The sequence below is a fragment of the Ambystoma mexicanum genome, chromosome 13 (assembly GCF_040938575.1).
Source record: "Ambystoma mexicanum isolate Mex_15411 chromosome 13, UKY_AmexF1_1, whole genome shotgun sequence".
Classification (NCBI taxonomy): Eukaryota; Metazoa; Chordata; class Amphibia; order Caudata; family Ambystomatidae; genus Ambystoma; species Ambystoma mexicanum.
In genome coordinates, this window is record NC_090938.1 from 757,092,394 (window position 1) to 757,115,902 (window position 23,509).

The 23,509-nt window shown below is 46.8% G+C and overlaps 1 protein-coding gene across 8 annotated transcripts in view; it reads left to right on the top strand.

Annotated features, from left to right (window-relative positions):
* PRRC2A (proline rich coiled-coil 2A) overlaps nucleotides 1-23,509 on the top strand; it is a 2,343,739-nt gene that overhangs the window by 1,153,412 nt on the left and 1,166,818 nt on the right. For all 8 annotated transcript variants that reach the window (XM_069635075.1, XM_069635076.1, XM_069635077.1 and 5 more), the window contains exon 14: nucleotides 22,945-23,266. In XM_069635075.1, coding sequence (XP_069491176.1) covers nucleotides 22,945-23,266 — 322 coding nt within the window. The remainder of the gene's footprint in view (nucleotides 1-22,944; nucleotides 23,267-23,509) is intronic.

The following is a 23,509-nucleotide window of genomic DNA, read 5'->3' on the forward strand; positions in this document are numbered from 1 at the left end:
TAGCCCCTCCCTCTCCCTCCCCATACTCCACCCCAACACGAAGTACCTGTCTCCCAAACATTGCTGACACTCCAAAGTAGGGTGTCAACATTAACAGTCCCTGATTAAGTTAGACTAGAAAGTTGGGTGGGGGGGGGGGCTTCCCCGAGTGCGAGGGTAGTAAGCCTCCGCTTACCGCATTATAAGTATGTGGAGCGTCTTATGTAGGTTACTGCGGACATGCTCCGGCGTTGTCCATAGAGTGCCTGCCGATTGGTTCCGAGCCCTCAGTGGGGATCAGGGCGGGGGTTCGTCCTCAGCGTTTGCCGGATGCTCCGGTAATGGTGGCTGGTCCGGCACTTGACGTTGGTCCGCTGGTGGTCTGGGGTTTCTGCCCCTATTGCCTCGGTGTGCCGAACAGTCCCCTTCTATGTGCTGCTCCGCCCAGCGCCATGCCTCCCCAGGGTCGTCAAAGTGGACTGTTGTGCCTTTATGATAAATTTTCAGCTGCGCAGGAAAAAGCAGGCTGTATTTAACTCCTAATGTTTGCAGTTGTCTTTTGAGCTTGCCAAAGGATTGTCTAGCCTTCTGTACCTCCTTCATATAGTCGGGGAAGAAGGCCATCTTGGATCCGTTTAAGGTGATTGTGCCCTTGGTTCGTGCTTGCTGTAGAAGTGCATCTCGGTAGTTTAGCAACTTCGCTATCACAGTTCGTGGGGGAGCCCCGGGCAGCGGTCTACCTGTGGGCATGTGTTGTGCTCTTTATATAGAGAACATTTTTGAGAAAGATTGCGGGTCAAAGAGGTCTGTTAGCCACTGTTCCAGGAAAAGTTCCATTCGTGGACCTTCAGTTTTTTCGGGGATACAGAGTATGCGGACGTTGTTACGCCTGGACCCTCCTTCGCCTTCCTTGACCTTAGCCTCCAGAGTCTTGAGCTTGGCGGAGACTCCTTGGAGTTGTTGTTGCACAGTGTGTAGGCCATCCTCTGTGTTGGAAATGCGCTGTTCTGCTTCTCCAGTGCACGCTGATGGCTTCTGTAAGTCCTGTCTGAGTAGGGATACATCCAGGCTTATTCCGTCTATCTTCTGCTCCATGGATGAGCGGGACTCCGCTATGGCGGCCATGACATCGCTTAAAGAGAGCGTGTGTGCCGAGTTTGTGTCTTCAGAGCGCAGCGGTTGGTGTTCGGGGGACTGTGATGGGGGGGGGGGGACAGTGGATTGGTCGATCCTATTTTGCATGGTGGGTCTCTTGGTTTTCTCCTTTCCCATGCTTGCTGCCAGGCCCTGCGGGCGTGATCTCATAGCGAGGTTCCTGACTTGCTGACCGCAAGGCTTACTGCGAAGGTAGATCCCCACTTAGCTGCTCCGTGTCAACACAGTGGGGTTACCCCAGTTCCGAGGGGGGGGGGGGGGGTGGTGCGGTTCACTCCCTGTTGGCTCCCTAAATGATGGCGGGCCCCGATGTCGTGTGAGGTGGATACCCTCCTGGTTCTGCTCAGCAACTGTTCGCACTGCTGCCCCACTGTTTGCCGCTCTTATGCGTTCATTCAAGAGGGTTATGGCCCCAGCATTAGTGGATGTGCTGGCAGGCCACGTAGTAATTCCTCCGGGTAGGGTTTGGGTGGTTCCTGAGCTCCCCACACGTTGCGGTGCTCTCAGGCGAAAGAGCCCAGCGCTGGTCGGGGTGCCTCCCGGTCTGGCGAGCAGGGGGAGGGCTGGGCTTTGTGTGGGGGGGGCTCTGGTATGAGCACTCACCGGCAGGTCGCTGTGCCGGACCAGCACTCTCTCAGTTGGGCCCATCTTTTCCTCTTCGGTCCCGGACGGGCAGCTCGAGTTTTGGATCCCTCCGCGCCGAGGTCCCTCGGTTCTCCATCCTTGCTCTTTCGCGCCCTCAATCCTCGGGACGCGACCGCCGTCTCAGACAATGCACCTGAGGGGCCACCACCTCACCCAGCGCTTCAGATCTGGCAGGCTACAGGCTGGTGGGTCTGCGGTCCACGACCGCTGCAGGGCCGTCCCGCTCCTCTCACAGTACGCCCATTAGACAGATTCCGGCGGCCATCTTGGTTGCCTGCAGGTCGGCGACGGGGCCAATCGTCACCAGCCTCCGGTTTCACCGCCTCAGTGCGGTATGCACCGATCTTTGGTGTGGATGTGCCCCAAGGTGTCACACACCGGCAGGTGTGTTTTGAAGGTCGGCAGGTGCAGATATGCAGGCGTTACAATCAGGATGTCAGCCGCGGTAGCGGGAGCTGAAGAGGCTCACGTCGATCGCATCTCGCAGTTGGCCAATCCCCCTGGCATCTACATTTTAATGAAGTAGTACACAGCACTTTCTCTGCAGTGTTACTGGAAGTTCCTATAGAGCTACCACTGTAATGTTGATTTACCCTTGGTTAACCTGTTACAAAGGCAGGGGGGTGCTTGTTATGCTACCTGTAACTTCTGAGTACACCCCACCCTATGTGGAGTGCTGAGGGGAAACGTATCCCTTTTCTCACTTCTCCAGTAACTTTTTGGTTACTCTGACAAGTCTTTCTTTCAGGCTGGTGGCAGTGTACCTTTTCCACAAGTTTGAACTTATTTAACCCCATTACATTGTGCACTGATAGCTACCCAACAAATTGATAACATGTATCAAGAAAAGGGAAACCTAGTTTCCAAGTACTGAAGCCTTAAGGACTGGTCAGTTTCCCCATAACAATGAGCAAAAGTGCGGTGAAGCGAAGCTGAAGGCTTCATTTCACTGTAAAATGTCAGGACAGAGTTCAAAAGCAAAATGTTTTGGGGTTGATGGAAAATGGAGGGATAGTTGTTAAAAGGAGAAGTTTACTAACGGAAGCCAGTTGTGGAGGTGGTGGTAAGGAAACAGTGTGGATGGTGGTGGCATATTGGTAAGGGGGTCAGAGCAGGTAAGAAAAGTTGCTGGACATTCAAAAGAGATGTGCAGAAGGGTTGGTAATGTGACAGTGGAAGAAATAGCCGGACACCTGGTGGACACTAAGTTTTTAAAAAAATTTTAATTTTTAATTTAAACACTTAAGAAAATGGCCCATCTTGCCCTATCGCTAAAGGGATTCCCCTGCCTAGCTAAATGTGCTAGTCTGTCGGGAAGTCCACAAAACCGAAATGTCCTCTGTCCAAATCTAGTTCTACCCAACCATTAAAATAACACAAAAGCATGCCAAGAGAATATCTCTTCTGCTGGTCTTGTCTTCTGGTACTTTTGTTATGGAAATGTCTTTGGTCAAAGAATGTAGATTTCTTATCAAGAAGATATCAAGGAAGATTGTTTTCTCTCCTTCAGGTGCTCCTGTAGGTCTTACAAAATAATCTAGTTTCTCTCTCTTTAGGATAGTTTTCCTCAAGATACTGTTTTATTCTTGTTTGTCACTCCCAGGCTTCAGACTCCACCTTCCATAGGTTTGATGCAACTTTATCCAACTTAAGCCGTCTCATGGCTTCTTGTTGTTGGATTCTCTTGTTTTATCTTGTTAACTGGACACTTAACTCGCACAACATTTTCCTTGTCTTTATGCCGTGTTCTCTCCACTCTCACTCTTGTGGGGTCTTTCCCTTTCTTCCCAGGGTATTCGTTTCCAGTCTTTTATTTTGCAAGCCAAGGTTATTCATTGAGTTTTTATGGGTCTTTCAGACCCTCAGTCAAACTGTATTACTGTTCGTGTTTCGTCCTGATGACTAGGATGAGTTCTCTTCATATAATGTTGCCCTAATGGCCTCCCGCTTTTTCAGTTCTCCCTGATTCCTTCTTGTCTGCAGGAGAAAGTTGCAGCACCCTGCACTCGCTCGGCTAGCCATCTCCATGGTCTGGCTTTTATGCTGTTGCCACTGTTCTGTTCTCGGTTTCGCTGCAGATGGTTTCCATCTACGGATGCTTGCGGCAGGGAGCTGGTTACACTCCTGGGTGTGATGGTTTTCGTGCTGTTCTCCGGGCTGCTTGCCTACCACGACATGTTCGTGGTCATGACACCCCCTGGTACAGGTCCCTGCTCTAGTAATGGTTTCTCCGTTGCTTCTCTTTGCAGCCTTCTGGCGTCCCACATCTGATTTCTCCGCCTCTTTGAAAGTCGCAGGCTCAGTAGCTTGCCTTTGCTCTGCCTCTCCAAGGCACAATCATGTCAGGGGGCTTCCCCAGGATATCATATTCTCTTGCCCTTTGTAATCAGCTAGTCTCAGTTAAGTACCCATCACTCCTTAAAGAGATATCTCTTTTCCTTTGCATGATCATTTTGCTTCAGCGTTGCATGCAGCCAAGTGTAAGGGCGACATATTCTTCATTGCAGGCAGTCCCATGTATACCGAGATGGTGTTTGGTTTAGGGAGTTCCCCGAGGGAACGAAAGTCCTTGTCCCCTAGGGGTGGGGGAGTCACTCCCAGTGAGGTCCTTCTTTCCCAGACCCCTAGGAAGGCTCTTGCAGAGCCGGATCACCTCTCTAGCCTTAAAGGAGGATCATGTGTATCGCCTACCATGTATAATGCATTCACCAAACCATTGTTCGACGATCTTGACCATCTGGGTGTCACCTATACCAATTCTGCTGACTCCCAGATCCTCATACCCCTGTCAGGCAACTGACATTGACGTAGCCATTTCTTTGTTTATTTATTATTTGTAAGGCTCTCCTGACCCTGAGGTATCTGGGTGTATTTCAAGACAGCCTATAATACATATACAACAAATGTTGAGGCAGACATGAGATGTACCAGCATAAATGAGGAATACAAAATTAAGTGACAATAATTTACAATCATACGTTGACAGTCAGAAGTAAAAGGGAGCAGTATAATAGTCATGGAGAAGCAGTTAACAAGTCCGAACAGCGAGGGCAGAAACGTCACTAGCGAGGAGCCACTTTTTTGTATTCAATCTGAAACTGTGGAAGTTTTGGTCGGTTCTTAAGCTAATTGGGAGGGCATTCCATGCTGAGGCTGCTTGAACCGGCAAGCTAGAGCCACCAGCTCTTTTTAGGTTGAAGCGAGGAATGGCAATGCAGCAGGAGTTGGCTGATCTGGTAGGTCTGGAGGAAGTTCTGCGCATAATTTTGTCTTTGAGGTGTTGGGGGGCAGCATTGAGACATTTATGAGTGTTAGAGACAAGTTTGAAATAGATTCTATCTCGAATTGATAAGCCATTTGTAACTCCTTATTTCAGTGATGTGTTCTTTCCTAGGAATACTCGTAGCTGTTCTCAGAGCATTGTTTTGTAAGGTTTACAAATTGTTTAAAACTTGTTTATGTAAGCGGCTTCAATTCAACACTACAGCTAAGTCAATACCTAGTCTGGTGTTAGGGAGAATTCTCTGTTTAGGCTGAATTTCCTAACTTAGTGAGTCCCCCAGCAGCTTTGCTGGATTTTTTGGGTTTATTGTTTCTCCTGCCAAGAGTGAGACTCTTTTACCCTCACGCTTGGACATGATTTCAGTGTTCCTTTGACTCTAGATGTGTTTAATGGGCTATGGGGTCTTTTACTCCATAGGGCTTCATGTGTTTTTGTGATGTTACACAGCACCCTCAGTGCAGTAACACAGGGGTGTCATAGTGACTCCCCAGTATAGACTCCATACCCTGGGACTGACTACTGTCTCCCAGGGTCTGTAAAGTCACCATTGACTTTACTAGTCTTAAATTCTGAACAGAACCAGTACAAACCATCATATTGTGGACGTACTGGCTGGGGCAATTCGATTGCCCTGGGGTCTGTTAGTCGAGGGGGCACGTCTCCCTCCCCCCTGATCAAGTTTTTGGCTGGTGGCAGTGGATACTACTTTTTTATATTCAACCGCGAATATTTCCCTATGGGATCTTCCCATTTTTCGAGGCTACTATCTTTATTTATTTAATTACGATAGCCTCGAACATGCCGCCGGTTTATTTAATTAATATTAATTCTCCGGTTGGTGTTTTTTGCCAAAACTCGGTTCTAAAATGGCGTTTGTGTTCTCTTCTGTGACTCCAACCACAGAAGAAGTTATAAACATTGTTTTGGGCTCTTCATCTTTCCAGATTTTGTATGCACACAAGAATACATTCTGCCAAATGTCTGCTGGTGTTCATTGAGATTTTTGAAAATCTTGCAATGTTTAAAATAGGCATTTTTAGCCTGCATTTCAGAGAAACAAAGGTGATTTCAAAGCGCTTTTTGAGCCAACAGGCCCTGCTGTTTTTCCTTGGGCACCACCTTTTACCCATGGCGCTTCTGGTCCATCACGCTCGCACTGGTCGTGGCAGGTTAGGCGACCATTTTGGTGTGCGCAAAACTGCGCGGTTCTCCTGGATTCTGGTGCAACGTGGGCTTTTCGGCCATCTTGGATTTTCTAAGCCCACAGCACCAACTGTTGCAGCTTAATGACTCAAACGTGGGTCAATACCCCTGACATTTATTAGCTCCTGCATATGGTCCATTGCAGTAATCAAGTTTAGACAAGATTAGCGCACAAGCTAGTGTGATGTGGCTATTTGTGGATAGGTAGGCTTTGCAGGCATTAATAAGCTTACAGGTGTAAGCTGTGGCCGAGGCGGTGGCGTTGACTTGTTTCCTCACTCTCAACGTGGAGTCAATAGAAAAGCCTAGTGTTTTAGTTTCCTTGGTGGATTTGATTATGTTGCCGTCAATGTTGAAGGACGTGTATTTGGTATTTAGTTTAAGGTGTGGGGCTGCACCTAGGATGATAATTTCAGTCTTCTCATTGTTCAAGCAAAGGCTGTGGGTGGCCATCCATGCTTGAATAACAGGGTAGATTTTGTTGATTAGAGCGTTGTCAGTCATAGTCACCTGATAGAGGAATCGGTCATCTGCATAGTTAGTGTAGATGACACCCAGGCGGTCCAGTATGTCGAACAGAGGTTTAGGAAAGACATTGCATAGCGTGGGGGGGGGACACAAGAACCTTGTGTCACTCCACAGGTAATGGGAGTGGGGTCAGCTGAGTCCGTAGGGGAGAAAACCCTCATTGTTTTATTGTTGAGGAAAGACTTAATCCAATTAGAGGCTTCTTGTGAAAAGTTGGCAGATGAGGTGAGGTGTTCAGAGTATGCTATGGTCTACCAAGTCAAAGGCGGCGGAGAGGTCTAGCAAGAAGAGTAAGGCACATTGTCTGTTAAAGATCGATTAGTGTTTTCAAGTCAATTAAACCAGGTTCTGTTACGTGAAGGGGTCTGAAGCCCTAGGAGGTAGTTAGTCTCGAGGTAAGTCTGGATTCGGATATACGCTGCCTTGTCGATAATTTTCAGTAGAAACCGTTATTATGGGTCTGTAGTTGGTCGGGATGGTGGGGTTGAGTGAGGCTTTTTTTAGTAAAGGCAGAACCCAAGAGTCTTTCAGGTTAGTAGGAACCAGACCTGATTTGAAGGAAGCGTTTATGATCCTCGTGATGAAGGGGACAAGATCCCTAGCAGCATCTTTTATGATTTGTGCCGGGCAGATGTCACCTTGGCAGCGAGAGGGTTTTAAGGAAGCTATAATTTTTTCGACCTCCGGTGTGGTAACTCGGGCAAATTTGAATTCTGGTAAGCTATTGAAGGCTAGAGGTTTTTCAAGATTCTTGTTGGTCTCAGTGCAGTTGATGTTCAGTCGTTTAGTGGCAATTTTGTTTTGCAGGGTGGCAATTTTATTGACTAGGGCATTTTGGATGCCAGTGCACCAATCTTTATTTTTAGGGTGAGCGTCATCAGGGGCTGTAGGTGATTCTAGCTCTCGGAGAATTCCAAATAGTTCCTTGATGCTGGAACTTGCGTTTAGCATCCTGTCGTTATAGGTTTCGTGTTTAGTTTTAATGATGTCTGCTTTGTAGATGGAGGAGATTTCGGTACCTTTATCTTTGTTGTCTTTGGTGGGTAGGTCTTTCCAGGTAGTCTCACATTTCCTTTTTTCAGATCAAAGGGTTTACAGCTGTGGGGTAAACCACATGTTGAGATGTGCCTTCGGTTTACTTTTGCAGAGTTTCAGGGGGGCAATGGTGTCAAGGGCATTAGTCAAGGTGTTGAATAGGTTAATTAATTCTTCCGGGTCTTCAGTAGTGGAGGAGTTCAATATTGGGATCAGGATCGGAGTTAAATTCTCGGCTGTTATATTGCGCTTGTTCCTAGTAAGTAAGGGTGGTGCTATACTCCTGGTTTTGCTGACTGGTCAGGTAGTATTAACAGTAAAGGTGATCAGGGAGTGGTCTGTCCAAGAAACGGGTTCGATGGTGGGTATAGAAGTGGCACAGTTGTGGTTGGCAAGCCAGTCTCGGGTTCGTTCTTTCACATGTGTGGGTTGGTTAATTCTTTGTGTGAAGTTGAGTACACACACAGCATCTTCCAGGGATTTAGCAGCCAGGTAATTGGGGTCGGATAGGCCTAGGTTAAAATTGCCAAGGACTATAATTTGGGATGAGGGTTTAGTATGGTCTGAAAGCAGTGTGATAATATCCTCCGCAAAGTCTACTGTTGATCCAGGAGGCCTGTATACAAGGTGGAGAGTGATAGTACTGGAGTGGGAAGTTGTTAATTTAGCTGTGATAAGTTTGCAGTACTTGAGTGTAGGGGAGGGCGAGAGCGAGTGCCAAGTTAGCCCGATCTATGAAGGCAACTCCTCCTCCTTTAGAGGTCTGCCTCTCTGCTCGAATAATGGTACATGAATCCGGTATGGCTAGCATTAAGGATGGCCCAGCAGCAATGCTACGGCGGATCAGAGAGACATGATCTGAAATAATACTGGAAGATCAACCTGACACGGCTGTTAGGCAGAATCCTGTGCAGTACCCTTAGGGACCACTACACACAATTAAGACTACAGGTGGCAATATAAGTTTTACCTTTTTGTACAAGCCTGTACTACTATGTCAGAGTGGTATCAATGGCGGAGCAGCCAGGCTTATCTCAAGAGTATATGAGCAGTAGCAGAGATTACACAAAGGGACCACAATTACTGTGACTCAAGCAAACAGACTCAAGGTTTCAGGTAGAAAAATATAAGTACATTTATTCGTTATAAACACACTTCTATTAAACTTAAACAAAAACCACACGTTAAATATACTACAACTAACCAATTCACTATGTACAGTATGTCTCAAGGTAAGTCCCCTATGTTTGAATGAACCGGTGTTATGCACAAACACGTTACCGCGAATACGATTGTGATCAATTTTTGACAGTTCGGTCTACTAACTAAACGCGTATCCGTGACATGAAATGCTACTGGGGCAAAAACACACTTAGCACCTGAGATACTCAGAGGGAGTTCGATGCAAAAATCACAGGCAATATTTTGGTTAGGCAGACAGAATCGAGAAACACTCAGACAGGAGTTCAAAAGTCAAAGGGCCGGAGCCAGGGTCAAGTGACACCGGGCCTGTTGCCGAAGATCACACAGTCAGATGGTTCACGATTCAACGTAGCCAGAGTACTTCGATATTGTCAATGTTCAGAAACAAAAGTTATGAGGAGGGAAGATAAGGGCAAGCCTTGGAAATGAAGAAAAGGGGTTCACCCAGTTTTCTCAAGCAGAACACAGTACCTTATTCCAATGATGCAGCTGGTGCCCTGGCAGTTGTTCCTGTTGGTTTCCCGCAGACCCACGATTCCTGGAGCTTCGTTGTGCAGGATGTCCGAAGGGGGTCTGCACCACACAGGGATGAAGCCGGCAGCAGCGACAACGAATAAAAGGTGCGCTCCTTAACAACACAGGAGAGGCTGTTCAAATGGCTATCCGGACCACTACAGCTGTGTGCAGCGATTTCGACCAAGGAAGAGGATCCTCTGGCTGTGGAAGACGAGCTGGTTATCCCCACCAGGCTCAAGGGAAGAAGACTCCGGACTGGATCTCCTCTTAGTCGTTGAAGGGCAAATAGCTCAGGACTGCAGCAGGGCTTCACCGGGACGGGGTAGTTGCAGCAGCTGTCGTTCTCTCCGCTTTCCTTCGGTTCCTTGTAGTTCGAGTGGCGTATCCGACTTCTAGGCCAAGAGACCTGCCTTTTATGCGAAAAACCCCCATTCACACAGCCTGCTGTCAATCACCCAGTAGGGAGGTTGTCCAGCACTGAACAACAATCATGACAAAGTGCGACTTGGATTTCCTAGGATACCCTGTACAGTGGGTGACTACACCCCTCCCTCACATTCAGCCCACCTAGACACCCAGGTGCCTTGAGGGCTTCTGAGCAGAAGCCCGCCAAAAAACGGTGAACAAAGAAGGCAAACCTAGTTTGCTGCGCAAAGTAAAACACAAGAAGGACTTTAACAAAAAGAAATGGCAAATAAACCCAACCGGAGCCAATAGAAAGACGATTTGGTCAAGCGGGTTTATGTTTGAGGCTAATATAATGGCCAAGAACAATACCACGTTTATCTAATATAATCGCGGTAGAAAAGTTAGGGTAGATGCCACTGCCACGTCTAAATGTTAAGAGCAAAACAATGCTCTAGGAGGTACAGATAAAAAGGGATACGAATTAACCCTTTTCAGTACTCCATGGAAGATGAGGTGTACTGGATCTGTGGTAGATTGACTAAGTAAAGTTAATGGTAACTTTACCCTTTTCTGAGGGGCAATAGTCACCTCAGAAATGGAGTCGGGGGGGGGGGGGGAGGAGAGGGGCAGGGAGTCTAAACAACAACCCTGTGCCACTGCACAGAAGGTGCCATGTGACGCACACAAAGAAGGGGGCTACTGAAGTGGTGTACTCCAGAGCCCACAATCCCAAAAACAGGTAAAAACACATAGCAAAATACAAGTAATAGTGGTGCAAATCTCACACTCTTACCAAGTGGAAAAGAAACAACTCCAGAGATCCAGCAAAGATGCTGAGGGACTCACTAGGTAAGGGAAATTGGCCATGAAATGAGAATTCTCCCTAACAACGGCCATAGAAACTATATACGATATAGCAGACGGACGGCATGAGGTTTCTCGAATTTGAGCTACTTATGTCCAGGGTGGGAAAGGAGGTGGCCCAATTAAGACAAGATTGGGAAGAGGAAGTCGGGGAACCCATGAGTGATGGGCTATGGGAGCAGGCTCAAGGGTACCACAAAAGTGTTTAGGAACTCAAGGCTACAACAAATACAGCTATCTGTAACCCACAGGGCATACATAACCCCCCCCAGAGGATAGCACGGTTTGAGAACGCCGAACGACAAACATGTCCCAAATGCGGGGAAGAAAACGATGGGATGACGCATGTTTTGGGAATGCGCTGAAATTGAGAAGTTCTGGGGTGAAGTTGCCTGCCGATTACATGAGAAAAGGATCAAGCTAAACGTGGAATCAGTGTGGCCATGCATGGTGGGGGGGGGGTTCCCTAGACCGCGCCAATCTAAACGTGTGAGCAAGCTTAAGGACTTTGCATATATACTTGCCAAACGCAGAATTGCCATGGGGTGGAAGGCATGCAACAGGTCGAGGGTAGAAGTTTGGTAGAGTGACCTTCAGAAATGGACCAAAGCCGAAACGGCTGTCTGGCATGAAGCGGGCAGTAGGAGGGGAGGAGGAAGCAGAAACCCTGACAGCCTGGAAACGCCTCGTGGCCACATTATATGGGTCCACCCAGCACTGCCTAAGTGACCAGGAATCTGTTGAGAATACGGAAGGGGAGACTCCCCCGGAGGAAAGAAGCAGAATGCGAAGTGGAGTAGGCTTGAGTAGGGGGGGGAGGCCAAGGGGTAAGCGGTAGACACCTAACGATATATACATGATGCTAAATTATTAGAAGTACTGCTGGTTTTTGTTGAATGTTGATTGATTGTTGTAAAAAACAATAAAATAGATTTTTTTAAAAAAAATGTTGGCCCAGCAGCAGCATGAAGCCAGGTTTCAGATATTGCTAGGAAGTAGAGTTTGTTATTTGTGATTATGTCTGCTATGTCTGTTGCATGTGCAGCAACAGATCTTGCGTTTATTAGGCCTCCTTTAATGGTGGGGCCTAAGGTGTTGGTGTGCTTGGTTAGCGAGGATATGTGAGGTCTTGCCCGCTTTTGCTAATGTTTTTTTTGTACTGCGCTAGTGGTAGTCAGGAGTGGTTGGCATGGTGCAGGAGGTTGAATAGGGTGTGGTAGTGCAGCTGTTTCCAGGTAGAGGTTGGCTGATTAGACTTGGGTCTAAACTCCTTATTGACATATGTTTCTAAGGTGCCCACAGCATGGTTGGTTAGGAGTGGGTTTGGCAGTAAAGCGCTTGATCCATTGGAGAGGTTTGAGGTAACATGGGTCTTTAGGATTAGTTAGGCTGGTCCGATTTTTATCAAAAGTGACAGCTTGGGTGGGTAAGCATGAGGTCAGATTGTGGGGGGGAGATATTGCGTGTTACTTGTAATGGCGGGAGAAATGGTGTGGATTTAACCAGGCAAGAACGGGGCATTTTCTGAGCAGGCAGGAGATCAGACAGCTCACTGGAGAAGTAATAAAAGTTGCGAAGGCCAGGAGACTGTCGAGGAGATACTTAGTGAAAACCATAAGTTCAGCATATGGTTGGAGAAGGTGATAGTAATGCGTTTATCTACAGTCGGCAGTAATTCACAGTAAGTCAGTGTGGTAATGCTAGCAAAGCACGAGCTGGACTAAGCAGTAGAAATCAGTCGGTGAAATTGGGCACGTACAAAGCATGGAGAGTAAAAGGCACAATAGGGCAATGTGCGAGACGAATCAAAGCGGATAGGCTGGTAAAGAGCATGGAAATGGTTGCCCTGATAATCTAAAATAGTCACACATTCACGATAGGTAAGCACCAGCAGGCTATGTTCATAAAGAGGGTGTCGCAAGCTTGTTTTAAATAGATATCATCACGTCCATTCTTGCATATACAGTACAGGAGTAAGATTTGGCACAAAAAGGTTAGATTCAGAGGTAGCGGCAAGATGGGGGCATGCCGGTTGCTACAGAGAATGATGGTGGCAACACTCGAAATCAGAGTTGAACAGTAATTTGCAGTGAAAGATCACAAACTGGTGAGAGCAGTACAGGGATAATGCAGTCAAGCGCAAAACATTCAGAAACAAATGTTTCTGACAGTTTCACGTCAGTTGAGAAATTTAACGCTGATACTCAGTAAATCCTGCTAAATTGCAAATTATATAAAGCGTGACTGAAAGAAGCGCTATAACATCCCTAATCCGCTGATTCGCATTGTTTGTGCCTTGGTAATTGAGTCTCCTGCACTTCTGCAGCATTCATTGTGTACCACGAGGCAGGCCACTCCAAGATTGACGCCCCCCACCAGATGCACACAGTTGGTGCCTAATCCCAACCGAAGCAGCCAGCCAGACATTTGATTGGTTACAGAGTGCAATTTATGCACCTATGAGCAACCGGCAGGCGTAAGCTGGTCCACAATCACAATGGCCCAAGAACTAAGGCTATTTCCTGTCCAAGCCTGTCCTCTGCCGTCCACGTCGTTGGCCAGGGACCCTGGTCAAAGTTGCCCGCAGTCCCTTCCTGAGGACATACTACTACTGCGCACATTTCAGGTACTCTGTCCTCTACCCATCTATTGTACGTGCTACAGCAATTCGTTAACTTTGTAAGCCATTTCCCGCATGCTAATCATCGTGAGCAGCCCTCTGCCAGCAGTACCCCGCCTCCGGCACCATCTGCTCTCGCTAGGCGGCTCACGCTCGCTAAGAAAACACAATGCGCACAAAATGAAAAACGCGCCTGTCTTTTTTGGCTCTGTCTACCTTCTATCCATGCATATTGCTATCCTGTGTTATACTATAATTGCCTCTATTATCATGTATTTGTACTTTAGCACTATGTCGGTATAACGCCACGCTCTACCCCATAGCAAACGGTGCTGTCAATAGCAGCCCAGACAACCATCACTCGAGCCTATCTTGTGAGAGGAATTTCCAGCAATTATACATCCTAGTAGTGTACTCTACAGTATTGCACGGAGAGACCCATTCTCATACGGCCCCAACACGCCACATGATTGCACGTTTTAGCATAGCTAGGCATAAATTGTCCGGCCTTACCTAGGAATAACGAGCCCCAGACCAGCTGATCCACCCTTATTCAAGGTCACCCCCACAGTATAAAATATCTTAATCATGATCCTGTTATTGATGTAGTCTTCACTCTGCTCAATTCAACTAACACGTGTGTAACTGCATTCCTATTATTAATGTTGCCTTGCATTCCGACTGTTGATGCTGCCTTCACTTTATGTTAAATTCATTGCTATCACCAAATGTGTATACAATTCGCTGCCTGATGATATTAGAAAAATTCCCACAGCATGCAAAGTGACCCCCTTCCCTATTAGACCTGCTCCACCAACCTCGATTCTATACCCAAACAACACGGCACTGTGTCCTCACACCAGCCTTAACATAGGACCATCGCCATTGTGCAGGGCCACTCAGGGTCATCACCACCAAGATCTCCTCACCACACCTTCTCAAATGCAAACCCACGCAGCACCACCCACGGGTAACCATCACCCCCCCGACCGCAAAACTACCAGACAAAAGACAGTCGCACACCTAGGAAAGCCACAGTCCTGTGCTATACCATCCCATCCATTCTCTGCTTTCTCAACCCATTACTCCTCAGAACTGCCTCCCTTCAAATCGTGCCCACCAACACCTTCAACCCCAAACCTGCCACCAACAGTTGGACTCTCCAAAACACACGCCCTCCTTCCCAACATAACCTGCACCAAAGGCAGTTGCATATCATACAAGACCGGCCTGGCCTGGCTCCCTGCCCTGGACATCACCCCCTGCCCTGCCCCACACCCATCCTCCCCAAACAACCAGCATTTCTAACCACATACCAAACGCCTGACAAAATCCGACCCATCCTAGGTGACACCCGACGCACACGATTAGCATCAAGAACAACACACACTATTAACCAAACACGATCCACCACCATATCCAAACGAAACTCCAGACTCTCAGGATGCACCCATCTCCAGCACCTCACCATCAACAACCCTCACTCCCGCCACGACACCCATAATTTACGAAACCCTGGAAACTGCTTCCACACAAAACTGCAAAAAAACCAGTCTACAAGTCCACCTGACCCAACCCCTCATCAGCATAAGCCAACCCCTATTAGGAGCCCTACTAAATGCAAGATCCCTTGGAGCACATGCAATTGAAATTCATCACTCCATACTAGAGCTCAAATTAATTTCCTGGCACTCGCGGAAACCTGGTTGCATTCTGCATCAGGCCCTCCGATCACATTAGCCGTCCCAACTGACTATACCCTCCTCAGAGCTGACCGTACTGATACCACAGGTAGTGGAGTAGCCATCATCCATAAAACCACAGTAATTTTTAGGGAATGTAATCTAGAAACACTGGCTATGAAATTCTCTCCCTCAAACTAGCCGTCAACCCTCAAACCATTAACTTTTTAATAGTTTAAAGAACACCTAGCGCCCCAAGCAAGCCAGAATTAGACCTACCTCTTCTCATGACTCCTTTACTGAAACCCAAAACAAAATACATTGTCCTAGGAGACCTTAACCTAGGCTATGATGATCCCGCAGATAGCAAAGCTGCAGCCTGCAAAAAGGCATTCCAGGAGATGGAATTCTGTCAAACTCTGCTGTAACTGGCTGTATATCAGTTATGTCCAAGTCCACCTCCCCTTCCTCCTGACCTGTTTCTTCAGAGGAGCTTCCTCATTGATGGGGCTTTCTTTTGGTCTTGTTTTTTTTTGTGAAGAGAAATGGTCTTCCGCGGTAGGAAGCCACCCTGATTCCCTGATAAACAGGGAAGCCGGGGACCCCTCCTCCGCAGAGACCACAAGAAGAGGAAAAAAAGCAACAGCTTAAAAAAAAACCTTCTAGCGGATCTGTATCAGTGCGATACAGGTAGGCAGGATTCTTTCCAGTTCTGATGATCGATGGGATGGATGGATGAATGGATGGAGTGGCAAGGTGTCCCAGGAGGCGTGGATGCAGATGAGAATACACTGAAGATGTGGAAGTCTGGAGAGTGTAGCAGGCGGGCGAATCCGGAATCGCAGCGTGGAGTAAACAACCCGTTAAGGAAGGCACCCGAACTATACCCTGCAGCGTGACCCGAAGAGCGGGAACGCTACAGAGAAACTGGAGAACCAGACAACCGAGAGAAGAGGGAAACGGAAAGGCAGAAACGGGGAAAGCCAAGAGGGAGAGAAAGGGAGAGAGAGGGATCAAGGGGGAGCGAGCGGAACCACCGCCAAGTCCACACAGAAGCGGGAAAGAGCGAGCAGGGCTCGGTAACGGGAGTGAAGCAAGAGGAAACGATGTAGAAGTAATCGAGCGGAGCACAGCATCAAACCGAAAAGGCAAAGTTGCAACGCGCCGAACTGGAAACGGAGGCGGGGCTAAATAGGAAAGCAAGACAGACAGACTAGACCGTTAACCAGGAAGTAAGAGGGCTAGAACGGAAAATTCGAATGGCGGCGCCAAGCCTTCCAAAGACGCCAGTGAGACCTGCGGACTGGCGGAGGCGTGACAAATTCTCCCAAATAGTCAACTATAGTTAACTATATCAGACATCCTCCAATTACATTGGACTGATCATTGCCTAATTAAATTCACAATAAAGATAGATATTGACCACAAACCCACAAGTTGCAAAGTACCACCCATACAGGTCAGAAATATGCGTAAGCTCACCGTGGAAAATTTAAACCCAGTACTTAACAAACTACTTAACGTCAAACCTCAGGCCAATACCACCCCAGACAGTATTGCTAAACACTATCACCAATGCTTAAAATCTGCGGTTGATGAAGTAGTACCGCTCAAAGCCAAAGTGCCCAAAACTAAACGCAGCGCCCCTTGGTTTAATAATGAACTCATAGAACTTAGAAAAAAGAGCTTTAGAACACCTAACTAGAAAAAATAACTCACCTGACCTACAAACCAAACTACAAAAACTAGCCAAAGCCCACAAACTCAGTGTACTTTCCCACAAAGCTGAATCATTGAATGACCACATAGCATCCTCAGCCTCCAACACTAAAGAATGATTTACTATTATCAAAGAATTAGAAGAACCCATTCTCCCCTCCAACACCATAGTTCCAAGCAAAGCTTGGTGTACCACTATTCAGGATGTCTTATCACTCAGTGACCACTCTCCAAAATAAAATAGCCTAACAAAAAAACCTACTAGATCTTACCACCACGCCCCCCCCACCCCCCCTTGACTGTCACCACCAGCCCTGATGTACCGGAATTCCACTTACACAAGTCGCCACTGAACAAGTCCTTAAAACAATAGCACCCCTCAAGCCCTCGAACTGCAAAGGCGACAGCGCCCCAGCTAAGGTAGTCAAAGAATGCGCCACCATACTAGCACCCACCATCACCAATTTCGTGAATGAATACTTCACTTCCAGCATAATACCAGCTTCCATGAAAGCAGCCTGGGTCACACCACTACTGAAAAAACCTTCCCTAGACCCCACGGTCCCTACTAACTACAGGCCCAGAACAGTACCTTTCCTCCTAAAAATCATGGACAAAATAGCTTACACCCAACTACACCACCACCTTGAACAGAATCACTTATTAGGGGAAAGACCATCAGGTTTCCACCCCAACCACAGTATAGAGACCGCCCTACTAGACCTCAAAAACCAGATGGATGCCATCAGGGACTCCGGAAAACTATGTATCCTCTTACTCCTAGACCTATCGGCGGCTTTCGACTTGGTCGACCATGACAAACTCTGCCAAACTCTATCCACTAATTTCCACTTCTCCCACAAGGCAACCACTTGGATAAAATCCTTCTTGTCTGACCGCACCTCAAGAGTATCCCTAGGGGAAGTTGCAGCAGATTCCATCCCTGTATCACTAGGTATACCACAAGGATCCTGCTTCTCCCCCACCCTATGCACGGCTTAAACCAAGTTACTCTTCGCAGCATTAGATGCCGTGGGAGTAATCTACACAAACTTCGCTGATGACGCACAGATCCTCATCCCCATCACAGGTAACCTGGATCCAGACACGGCCCCCATTAACACAATTTACTCACACATCCAAAGCTGGATGGCTTTTAACAGCCTCTGTCTCAATGGAGACAAAACTGAGATCCTTATAGTTGGCGCCCCCAACAAACTCAGCAAACTCCACACAGACTACACCTCCGTAATGATAGACACCACACGCATCAACATCTCCCATAAAGTCAAAACACGGAGTATACCTCGATTCGAATCTCACCATGAACAATCATATTAACGCCTTCGCTTCCTCAACAGCCTACGCTGCCACACTTAGCAGGCCTCTCCGATCTCTTGACAACTGCTTGACACTTGCTAGAGCCCTCATCCTAACAAAAATAGTTTACTGTAACATTTTACTGCTAGGCACCTCCAAAAAAAAATCTAACTAAACTCCAGCTCCTACAAAACAAAGCCCTCAGAGCAGCTCTGGGCATCAAAAGAAGAGACCACATCTCACAACACAGAAGGGAGGCACACTGGCTCCAAGTGCAGTCCAGAATCCTCCATAAGACACTCGCCATCACACACAAATGCCTATCAGACACGGTCCCTACCTATCAACAATTGCATTGCACGCAAATCCACATCAAGATCCCTTAGATCCAACGCAAATATCCAATTGCACATTCCCCGCTTCACCACCACAAGAGCAGGTAATTCTAGCTTCACCATCGCAGCATCCCCGTATCTGGAACTCTCTCCCATCCCACCTATCCAATGAAACATCGCTACCCAAGTTAAAAAAACAACTCAAAACCTGGTTGTTCAACAAGTACTAATACTCTTTCATACACTTCTTACCCTAGACTGAAATAACCTAGCAAAACTAGATCATTGCTATGGTATATAATTGACTATATGCCTGTTATACTGCTGCAGCTAAAATGTACGTAACCCTGTCATGATAACTAAGATATGTACTCAGCCATCAACAAAGATGTATGTAACCTTAACTTGCTAATGAAGATATATGTAATTACGCCGTGATACCGAAGGGTTTGGGCGTATATCCACATGCAATAAATAAAATATAGGAAATTGTAGGGTAAAGGCAGAGTACTGTAATGAAGAGCATGAAATAAAGTCTGTAACATGAACAAGTTGTGTAGGCTCCACGTAGAGATAGTCACTAGATCTACAGGGATTTATATGAATAAACTTTGAAACGAAAGCAGCAATATTCTCGGAATACCTATGTAACAATTGATGATTACTCTCACAGTACTGTGCCTCAAAAGGGCAGGGCGTCGGCGGCCCACCACAGACAGACAGACAGACAGGCAGACAGGCAGACAGGCAGACAGCCCTGACCCTGTCTGCACGGCCCTCCCTGCAATGGCTGGCTCTCGCCTTCCAGTAGGGGCGATGCAGGAAGGAGGAACGTAGCAACCAATCGGATGGCTGATCCAGGAGGAGCGGTTGCTTAGCAACCTGTAATCAAAACTGCAGTGGCCATTTTAGCAGTGCCGGCGCCTGGCTGCATCTCAGTGTGGGTGTGCGGATTAGAACGTGGGCAAGTGGTGGCAAAATTAAGGCGGCCAGATGAGCAATCTTATCAACAAGATCTACCTCATCATTCAGGCCTGGATGGCCGCTCACGGCCTATGCCTAAATGATAAGACCAAACTACTCCTTTTAGCCACACCAGCCAATCTGAAAAAAATTAGTAACCAATACCTCTCCTTCAACATAGATGGCAATGACATTAAGGTGGCTAAAGCGGTAAAAACATTAGGTTTTTACCTAGACTCCTCCCTGAGTCTGCGCAAACAGGTCAGTGCTACAGCATCCACAACAGCATATACCTGAAATCTGATCCACGCCTGCAAACCCTTCTCCACCAAACGTAGCACCACGCTGGCCAGAGCATTAGTATTGTCCAAAATGGACTACTGTAATGCACTATACCTAGGCGCTAGCAAATACATCACAAACAAACTCCAGAATTTGCAAAACAATGCCCTTAGAACTGCCCTTGGTATCTCCAGAAGGCAACACATCCCTGGTATCGGACTAGACGACAACTGCCTCTCGATCAATGAGGGAATTCAATTAAAAACAGCTTCCTCAACTTACAAATGCCTCTAACAGTCCCCGTTCTGTACTCCTATCAGGAACCACAACATGTATCATATGTATATTCCCATCTGTGTAAATATGATCTTTATGCAACCTCTTCAGTATTGTATTGCCTCTTGTTTAACCAAGTGAACTTAGGCAAAGTTTGAATGCAGTACCCTCTGGGAACACTACAAGCAACTATGACTACAGGTATAGGCAACCCAACCTTTGGTATAAGCTTGTATTACACAGTTTTGGTAGCGTATTGAGCAGCAAGACTTATCTCAAGAGGGGAAATCTGAGCTGTAGAGGAGTTACACAAAGATGTACAGTTACAGGTAGTCAAACTTACACCCAATGTTTCTTGCATAAACAATTATTAATTTCAGTCAGTTATAAAGCCTTCTTTGGAAGGGAGCAATATACTAGTAACACACAACTACACTTCAATACTGTACACTCTGAGTTTCTGAATCAGACAAGACCCTTTGGGGGTGGCCCACAGACACAACCTACACCCACAGGTGACTTCAATAACATGGGTGCAGGGGACATTAATATCTTACTGTTGGCATTCAGAACACTCTTAAAAGTTGGTGAAAGGCAAAGATTATTAGTACACAAAAGATCACCAATATTCTTAAGCAGGGCAAATACTTTAAGATCCTCTTAGAGTCATACAATTCAATAGGCTAAACCAAAGTCAATAGGCATACGTCTCTGTATAGGATGCAGCACTTCAGGTAAGTAACTGGAAAAGTCTTAGCACAAGTTCTTAGGAGTCTTTGATAAAAAAGAAGAATCAAATGTAGAGCCACAAGCTGATTAGAGTTGAGTTGCAGAAATTACAAGCACTTCCACAGTAACGGGTAAGTTCTCTTAGACATGTTTTACAGTACCTTTAAAAATGAAGAAAAGATGCAGCAGATGACATTTGTTCCTGTGCAGCTCTGCAGATCTCATTGTTCCTGGGCCTCAGTTGTGGGGCCAAGAGGGAGTACATCGGGGGACTCCTGCAATGCACTGGGACTGTCAAAACCTTCAAACTTTACTTTCATTGCCTGTTTCATGTTTCATCATCTTGCGGCTACTGCAAATAGCAACAACACGGTCTAGATGGACTTTCCTTGCTTCTGGGGTCCCGCACTCTGTTGAGGGGGTCTCCGGCTTGGTCAGTCCTGCTTAGTGGGAGTCCGGAGGATCTTCCAAAAGGTTCAGGCCAGCTTAAAAGCAACGCACACAATCTGGTGTTCCTCTCCCTGGCTATTAGGTTTCCTGCAGCAACTCTGAGGAAATTCAACCAGCTCCGAGATGGATGTCCAGGTGGCTTACTGTGGAGTTGATTGGTCCCAACAACTCAAAGGGAGAAGTCATCCTTGCAGGGCTTCTCTGTCGAAACGAACCAGGGCTTCACCGGGCAAACCCACGGTCCAGGAGTTGCAGCATGCATCCTCTCAAGCTCTTCTTCCGTTCCTTCGTCCAGTGGTCGACTCCGCCTTCAAAGCCAAAAGATGTGCCTTTTATTCAGTACTCTCCCATTCACTCCAGCCTAGCTGTTACTCACGCAGCAGGGTAGCTGTCCTTGCCGGACAGTCGGCCAGCCAATCACCACAGAGTGCATTTGGGTATCCTAGGAGACTAAGCACAGGGAGTTTCAGGCACCTCCCTCACTTCCTGCCTACCCCAGACACTCTGGAGCCTGAGGCGGTTTTCACTCAAATCCTGCCAAATGCAAAGTTAACAGACCAAACCTGGTTTGGCGTGCAGAGAAACTCTCTAGAAGGACCTGTCCACAAAGACATGGCGAAAAAAGACCAGGGGCCATTTTATCAAAGATGGCTCTGCGCCATTTTGAAAAAGATGGCTCCCAGAGTTGCTTTACTGGAGCCACGAACGGTAGCGGTAAATGCAAACCACAGTGGTTAAAAACAAAACCACTGCCATCAGCCATTCAGTGAGGAAAGGGTAACATAAAATGTTACATAAGAAGCTAAAGAAAGGGGATACTAAGTAACCCCCTCAGCACTCTAGTGTAAGATAGTGTGTGCTGGGTCTAGAAAGTTACAATGCTAAGTAAAGTCAAATTCACTTTACTTCTCTGGGAAACAGTAGCCTATCCCAGATAAGGTATTTAAACCTTGGGAAATCTGGAAGACTTCCCTGCGTCACTGCACTGAAGGTGCTTTGGGACACAATTGTAAAAGATGATGCCTATGGAGTTTGTTAGACTCCATAACCAAAAGAAAGTGTATAAAAGTGCATTAAAATACATGAGAGAGTGGGGGGAAAAAGGGTCTCACTCTCTCCAGGTTAAAAAAATCAAGTCCTCAGAATCCAGCAAAGGTGGAGGGAATTTGCACATTTTTGAGAATTCTCCCTAACGCCAAGAAACTGCATATCCTTGTAAACTGTGCAGTTACCTCTGGGTTTGGAGCACATTACAATATAAAGAACCAAACGGAATGGACAAATACCCTTGATTTGTCCCAGTACCTAGCGAAATGTGAACTCTAAGCTTTACTAAAAGGTAAAAGCATGCAGTACGACCACTAGGTAGCAAAATACACCTATTTGCAGATGTAATTGGCAATGCTTAGCTTAGGGCAAGTGCAGAAATGTCATTTGGAGAATTAAGAGCCCTTAGAATCCCATTTATGATCCAGAAAAGAGGTTTAGGTGTGCAGCAGTACCTATTTCACCTAAACATATGCCACTTTGTTCAAATTGCCTCTATTCTGTGGTATGCTCCATATGGATCTCCCAATCTTTTTATAGAACTGATATTTAAAAGCTAATCATTATGGTATTTTATTTCTGTACATGTTTGCATAAGCTAGTTGTCAATTTTAGAATTGAACAGTGCATTTTATCATGAATGAAAGAATTGTTCCATTTGTGTACCTACATATTCATGCCAGTTTCTTTGTGGACATTCAGGAGCAGTTGCTTAAGCAGCAGCAATGGCAGCAGCAGCTCAGCCAGCCAGTCATGAACAGCCTTCCAGCGTCGCAGCAGCAGCAAGTGCTGACTTTGGCGTCAGCTGGACATGCACAGCAGTCCCAGGCTCTTCCTCCTCAGCAGCTACCCTCGCAACAGCAGAAACCAGTCTACCCTGGCTCCATCGGACGCCCCCCTCCTCCATCCATGGCTCACATGAATTTTGATCCGCGCTGGATGATGATTCCTCCATACATGGACCCAAGAATGATGCAAAGCCGTTCACCCATGGATTATTTTCAGCCGGGAGTTCATCCGTCTGGTAAGAGCTCAACACTTCATGGACTCAAAGTGTGCTTTGCGTTTAGCTAGTTCTGTGTTTGGGAGTGGCAGGTAGGTCAGATGGATGCTTACTCCTGCAGATTTTCGTAATAAACTGAACATAGCACAGGTTGTCTCCATATGTAGTTTGGTGGTTTAGTTAAATCCATATGTATACCAATCCAATGTGTTGCATTTAGACAGCACCCCACCCCCTGATATATTATAGTACAAATGTTGCATG